The sequence below is a fragment of the Olea europaea genome, chromosome 15 (genome assembly GCF_002742605.1).
Source record: "Olea europaea var. sylvestris chromosome 15, O_europaea_v1, whole genome shotgun sequence".
Classification (NCBI taxonomy): domain Eukaryota; kingdom Viridiplantae; phylum Streptophyta; class Magnoliopsida; order Lamiales; family Oleaceae; genus Olea; species Olea europaea.
The window spans coordinates 15,478,749-15,486,692 of record NC_036251.1 but is presented as its reverse complement, the minus strand read 5'-3'; the positions used below and the strand labels follow the sequence as shown (position 1 = coordinate 15,486,692).

The window sequence follows — 7,944 nt, the reverse complement described above, 5'->3', positions numbered from 1 at the left end:
TAAAAAAAACACATCAGTGTATTTAGGAGGTTAAAATGAGTATTTTGTCCGCAAAATCTCGTCGAAAATTGCCGCCATGCACTGCCTCACAGGTGGCGCCTTGACATGCTGATCGTGGGTCCAGCTCCGTTTGTCCAACGGAGGTCACATTTAGGAGTAATTGAAGATTTCAGATTCGATCAGTTTGAAGGAATCAACCTTTTCTCTTAATTTTTACTAGATTTCACCAACCCATGCTCTGATACCAGATGTTGGACGTGTATTGGCCATGAAGGTAGGCCAATGCTCAGTTTATTCACTGAATGCACTACAACCAAACAACCAATTGACCCAAGACAAAAATAAGCTTCCCACTTTCGATTGCCAAAGAGATTACCCACTTAGGAGACCCCAAAGGCTAATAATAACTCAATAACAATCACCACAAAGATAGAAATTAAGGAAGAAAATGGCGAGGCAGAAGAGTAGAAGAAAGCAGAGGCCAAATCTCATAAAGAGAAGTAAACAAGAGGTGCACAGTCACAAGACAAACGGTTAGGAGACCCAATTATATTCAACCAAGTTAGCCCAATAAGGTAAGTTACACTAGGGCATCAAATGAGTAAAGTAAAGCCCAATTAATAGACAAATGGGCTACCAAGTGAAACCTCTCATTTTTTGGTCATTCAAGAAAGTGGGTTGGACCATGAGCAACACTAAAATATTTATGTTACTTCAAATGGCCCAATTAACTTTTGAGTCATGCCACCTTGATTGTGGTGCTACAGTTTAGTTTAGTCATTTGGCCAAGCTGACCGAAGATTAAAATCGAATAACATTATAGTCCGGGAAGGCCGTTTAACAACAAATTGACTAATAGTTACAATCCTTTGTTTCCAATAGGATAACTTGGTGCACGCTATTTTCTTGCTATTTTTCTTACGCCTTTGTTGAATTAAATTTGGGGATGTCATGTCTATCCAGGTTAAATGAAAATTGAGGCATTCTTAAGAATAACAATTGAGTTAATTTCTATGGGTTGGCTGGTCAATCTGAAGAGAGACCCAGATTTTTAACCTCGTTGGGTAATCCATTTACTATTTCATTAACGAAATAAATATGCCCTTGTTTGGCCTCCATTTTTTCGAAACTGATTTTCAACCACGTATTCTCTAATAAAATAATGTTAGACGTAAATCCAATTTTTTTTTTCCGTTATCCCAAAAATCACTGTTCCAAAACACATTTTCTCCATAAACCAAATTTAAGGGAGCCAAAAGTATTAAGAAAACGTAAGCAGGTTGAAATGTTTGAAGGATCTTAGCAGTTAGTAGTCGCATAAACGTGCATAGCATCTCTCTGTTTCAATCTCTTAAGGTGTAATTATTTTAAAAGAAATTCCCACGTTTTCTTTTAGATGTAATTATCTATGACCTAAGAGATCGTGGCATCATTTTATCTGCAGGTGCAGGGAATGCACTCAGATGCTGCTAGCTTAAGAAAGGCTAATATATGGCACTAAGCATCACGGATCCTTAGAAAGGAAGGATTTCGTGCATTTTGGAAGGGAAATCTGGTTACAATCGTCCATCGTCTTCCCTATTCTTCTGTTAGCTTTTATGCATTTGAACGTTACAAGAATGTTGGTATAAAAGTATCATCAAGAAAGACAATCAAAATGTGACTAGTGTGATAATTCCCAAACGCAATAAAGTAACTCAAAATTTTTGTAGTAATCGAGTTTGGATTTTTGTTGATGACCATGGCAAAGTTGTCATCATACCAAGGGTTGGATAGGAAAGCTGAAGAACAAAGAAAGTGGAAATAAAATATGATGTTTGAGAAAAAAATGTTTCTCAATACAACAAAGAATAATCAATAAAATCAGATTTACACAATGCAAGCGTTTCTCTTTCTTTTGATTGATCGGTTTCATATTATTGGGCTATGGTCTAGTTTCTACTTCGTAATATGTATTTACAAATGCACCCACAATTGATTACATTAGTTTCTAATTCACTAATAAACGTTAATAACCTAGGGATTGTAGTGATTTTGATAATTGGTTTTTTAACCGTTAGGAAAAAAGGTGGAAGCCACCAATGAGAGAAAAGGTCAAAAATGACGGTTGGAATAGTGAAATAACGATCAAAAAATCAATTTTTTGAGTTGAAAAATCTCTCCCAAACGGCTCCTAGAAAATTTTTAATTTGATGGGTAAGCATAATATTACCTATTCTATTTCTTTAATAACCAAGTGGTAACCAAATGTTTTATAAATATCTACTAAGAATCATATATGACTTATGTCAAATTTTAATGAATTTTCAAAGTCCCTATAAATTCAGGTGTCCGCATTTCTAATTAAAATAAAGTCCATTAAAATCTAGATAACTGCATTAACTTCTGAATGTTTAAGGATTTAAATAGTTGAAGAGATTTTAATAGATTCTAGTGGCCTTCAAGCCAATAATTATAACTATAATGTCTGATTTTCTAGTCGACAAAGTGATCAATTTTTCAACAGCGATTCATGGGTTTGCTAATTTTGTATTACAAATACGTATTTTTTATTTTTCTTCTAATGAATGAAAAAAAAGTTATATAATTTTATTGTAATGTCAAGAAATCCATCGAATTCCGATGAGTATATTGAAATCTAAAATTATATATATATATTTTTTTTTTGAAAAAATATTTAAATGCATGAAATCCATAACTCTTAAGAAATCTATTGATTTCAGAGTTGGGAACACTCCTTAAATAAAATCATATTTTTGGGAGGTTAAAAAATAGCCATTCAATTTCAACGGAAAGAGAAATGGTCCCAACCCTTCAAAGGAAAAATTAAGAACAAAATGCACGGTGCTTCATACATTTACATTGTATTATCATCTTTCACTCGTACATTGTCTTCATATTTTGATTCCTAAAGTGGTAAACCAAAAGTATTATGAAATCATATATGTGCAAAGACGTAGTAATGTTTACAAATATTTTGATGATTTGAAGAACTTCTATAGATTTTTGCCTGTTTCCATGATCTTGATGAATTTAATCCCTACCCTTCAGATTTTAGTGGATTTCGAGCCTACAAATATAAAGCACTATTATTTATACATTTAATAAACTTAAAGAAATGAAATTTAAGTGAAAAAAATTGCAGAAAAAGATTTCCTCTTCCATTCTTATTTAGAAATTCAAAGTGAGGGAGAAAACGGAATGAGGAATTGAGTTCTCATTTGTATTGGAATTTTGAACCACAATTCCATTTATGACGAATAAGAATAAAAAACGAAATAGTCAATTCTTCTTTTCAAATTCTATTTAACAACTGAACAAGACTTTAATCTTATAAAATTTTCAGAACAAATTTCTAATATTCGACGCTATAATGAAAATGAATCTATCTTCAGATTGAATCAATTTTTATTTGTTTATGTTTAATTAATTAGTTCCACACGTTGCAGTTTTGTTAAATTTTTCGGATAAAAGTGAATTTATTTTTAATAGTTATTGGAAAAAAAAATTCAGTATTAAACATTGAATTTTTTACCTTTTAAGCAAAAATATTAAATTTCTCCTTTTTAAGTTATATATGTTGAATGATATTATTCCATAGTCATAAGAAATCCTTAAAATCTACAAAATAGAATTACGTTAATGTCTTTAAATTCCCGAAATGTATTAGAATCCACAAACCTTAAAAATTTCTTAAAACATAGAGTTCGAATCCGAAAACTATTTATATAATCTATCAAAATTACAAGAATAAATCTATAAAATTACATAATGATTCTAAAAATTATTTAAGATTTCAATCACCTACACTTTCTCACAAAATCTGCAGACACTTTCTATAAAATGATTCTAAAAATGACAAGAATAAATCTATAAAATCACATAATGATTCTAAAAATTCTTTAAGATTTCAATCACCAACAATTTCTCACAAAATCTGCATACACTTTCTATAAAATGATTCTAAAAATGACAAGAATAAATCTATAAAATCACATAATGATTCTAAAAATTCTTTAAGATTTCAATCACCAACACTTTCTCAGAAAATCTGCATTCACAAAAAAAAAAAAAAAAAAGGGGTATAAAAAGGTGTAAGAGAGTACTCTTGCCATCACAACAACAAAAGAATTTTGGCGAAAATACAAAGACATGTCTTCACTTTTTCCCTATCCTCCTTGTGAATCTGGAAAATGCGACAGTAAATATTCGTGTCCTTCTCACCTGTTGCTAATTTTTGAGTTGCACTATACATTAATATTTATAAGTTTCGTTTTAAAAATATTTTGTATTTATTTTTATTTTTATTTTATTTTATTTTATTTTTTGTAATTTACTAGTAATTCATTTGGTTTATAATGAAATTTCTATGCAGAGATGACGTGGCCTAACACAGTCGGTATGGACGGAAACCAAGCCAAGAACATCATCGAGAAAGACAACCAAAATGTGACTGGCGTGATAGTTCCCAAAAGGAATAAAGTAATTCAAGATTATTGTTGTAACCGAGTTTGGATTTTTGTTGATGACCATGGCAAAGTTGCGCTCATACCAAGGATTGGATAGGAAAGCTGAAGAAAAGAGAAATTGGAAATAAAATATGATGTTTGAGAAAAAGAAATTTTCTCAATACAACAAGGAATAATCAATAAAATCAGCTTTAATACATTGCAAGAGTTTCTCTTTCTTTTGATTAATCGATTTCATATTATTGGGCTATGGTCTCGTTTCTGCTTCCTAATATTTATTTACAACTGCACCCACAATTGATTACGTTAATTTCTGATTCACTAATAAATTTTAATAACCTAGAAAATTTTAATTTGATGGGTAAGCATAATATTACCTATTCTATTTCTTTCAATAACCAAGTGGTAACCAAATGTTTTATAAATATCTACTAAGAATCATAATCGGCTCCAAGATAAACTCCCATGTTGCACCTCGCAAACTAAATTTCCCTATTATCTGTATAGAAGAAGAAAAAAAAAATCACTGTTTTTTTTCCTATTATCTGTATTGAAAAAAAAAAATCCCAGATTTTCTAAACACTTAAATCTTTTAGACAAATACTATAAAATCCCAAAACTTTTCACATACTAAAATTAATTATTTTATATAATATATTTTAAATTTGGAAAGTTAGGGGACTAAGATGATACATGTATAAATACAATTTTATTGGGGCCAAATATTTAGGTTTCGATAGCGCGAAGATAAGTGCAAGGTCCTGAATTTTTATTCTTAAGTTGGATGATGTAGCCTATTTAATAATTGAGCTAGGGACACTCAGCCCATTTAAGATTATTAAAGTTCAAGCTATAAGTTAATTAAAAGCTCAACAAGTAAATTTGATTACAAAAATTTAACGAGTTGTGTTGCCACAATGGTCATCTACATAGTATTTTATATAGACAACCTAATTCAAATCACCATGTAGATATTTTTATAAAAATATTTTTACAAAATTATTTTTCAGTTAAAAACTCAACGTTTCGCACATTAAGAACAATTATATCAAATTAATTGGATGAAATAATTATTTTATTATTGGGAATTGATAAAGATATGTTACAAAACATATGAATGATTCATTTTCTTTTATTTCATTAGGTAGATGTTTTATAAAACTTTTTATATGAATTATTTTTTTATGGCTTAAAAACTCTTTAAATTCTAAATTCAATACTCAATTTAACAAATTTAATAGTAATACAAACCCCCCCCCCCAATTTAGTTTTTCATTAAAAGGGGAGATTACAAGAAGAGGAAAGTCACTTTTTCACTACTCCTCTCCTCCAATTCGAATTTATTCTTTTTTTCTCTCAGAAATATATTTCCTGTCAAGTTAAGTTTAAGGGAATGGCACGTATGTGAATAAGAAAGGCTTTTTTTTACACATTTTGTTCTTTTATATTCAAGAAAATTCAAGGTAGATAAAGGTACAAGTGTTATTTTGTTTTCAAATTATGATTTTTCGTTAAAAATTTGAATGAAATGGTACCTCCAGGTATGGTACTTCGGCACTGCTATAGTTTGGATGATCAATCTCCGGCTCTACGTGTTATGCTATAGAAATCGAATTTTGCTGAAAATACATCTACGTGCGATGGTATGAATCTACAGTTCGAATTATTTAATTTGATAACGAAATGCACCGATAATATCTATTGAGTTTTAAACTCATGGGTTAATTCCCTTCCTACTTGTTGATTTGATTTGCTTGGGGGCATGAATGATGGTAGATGGAGATGCAACATGTCATGGAGAAGCCGGTGATTTAATGTCTTTAATCTGATTATGAAATGTTTACGTTTTTTTTAAAATAGATTTCTATGGACATCATATGTGAAACTATTATACGAACATTTCTTTATGTACCCTTAAATTTTAGTTAAGCATATTAATTCATAGGATTTCTTTTAAATATATGCTCTAAGGGTATCTCCAATGGTACATCAAATATAGTACAATTTTTAGTGAAATGAATAGTGTTATCTTCATTAACACCAAATTTAGAATTTTTCATTTAATTCCATTTTGCCTTTGTTCACACTTTATAAAAATTGTTTCTTCCATCTATGTCCTTATTTAATATTTTTGTATTAATAGATTTTAACTGATTCATAATTATTTTATTATGATGGTATTTTTATTTAATATTTATTTTTTAAATTCTAATCAATTAATAAGTAATAATTATTCAATAATAAATAAATTTTTAATGTCTTTTTCAATTTATTAATCAATGTAATATTATACTTCATTAATAATAAAATTTGAAAAATAAATTTTGGTATAAAATAATTCAAATAAAATTTATTGTAAAAGTTAGTGCAAATTGGTCTCCAATGTTCTGTACCAAACTTGGTGTAGACCATTAGAGATGGTCTAAGAAAATTATGGACAAAAGGAAAATATATATGAGGACAAAATGGAAACTGGATATTTCCCACCTATCCACACTTTTTATGTTCTAGAGTAGATAGATTTCATAAAACATGGAATAATTAATTTTTTCAAAATAACATGTAGAGAACTCTCAACTTTCAAGATATACATGCTATAGTCTATAGTAAATAAATTAATTATTATATATATAAATGGTCGAACGGTTCCGTAATTTTTAATCAAGTACATTAATCCATAGTATTTATTTTAAATAGATGGACAAAGGGCACGATCGACAAAAGGAAAATAAAATATGAGGATAAAATGAGAAATTGAGCCCTTGTTTGATATTGATTCAAATCAAATTTTAATTCAAATTAAAGACAAACAATCAATCTTAATCACATATTTATTGGGTCCCACAACTTTTCAACCATACATTTCAATTTATTTTATTTTATTTTTAATCAAAAGCTACTCAAAATTTAATTTTAATCTTCATCAAACAGGGGAATGTTTTTCACATATTGGTCCATGTAGGAACGACTTTTCTGTAACTTTTGATTTCTCCTTTTTTTTGTTTATTTGCCCAATGATCGAATCCAATGCTATTATTATTAACAACGTTGTTAATAGATCACACACTATATAAGTATTCTTTTTAAACTCCCACCATTTTAATATTTAAATTACCATATTTTCAATCTCTGAAAATTCGAAGAAAATAAATTAATAGAGATTACAAGAATTAAAGTAATCAAAATTTCAATATGCCTTCTATGTGCATCATAAAACACCATAAAATGTTGCATGTTACTCGAATATCCTAGTCAATATCTAAAAACTTGGAGAAATCAAATTAATAAAGATTGTAAAGGATTAAGTAATCAATTTTCAGATATATCTTCTATGTGCAGCACTAAACTAGATAAAAGTGTTGCATGTTACTAGAATATTCTACTTCATGTAAAATAAATAAAAGGTGTTTATAAAAAATAACGATTCTAAAGTGCTTAATGTTTGTAGGGAGTTGTAAAAGCTTAATATTCTATG

General features: G+C 29.0%; 1 protein-coding gene across 1 annotated transcript; it reads left to right on the top strand.

The window, feature by feature from the left end:
- The first annotated feature begins 4,091 nt into the window (after positions 1–4,091).
- Positions 4,092–4,604, top strand: LOC111411007 (proteinase inhibitor-like). The gene is made up of 2 exons (XM_023041586.1): positions 4,092–4,201; positions 4,376–4,604. The coding sequence occupies exons 1-2, from the start codon at positions 4,153–4,155 to the stop codon at positions 4,564–4,566; spliced, it is 240 nt and encodes a 79-aa protein (XP_022897354.1). The 5' UTR covers positions 4,092–4,152; the 3' UTR covers positions 4,567–4,604.
- The last annotated feature ends 3,340 nt before the right edge of the window (positions 4,605–7,944 follow it).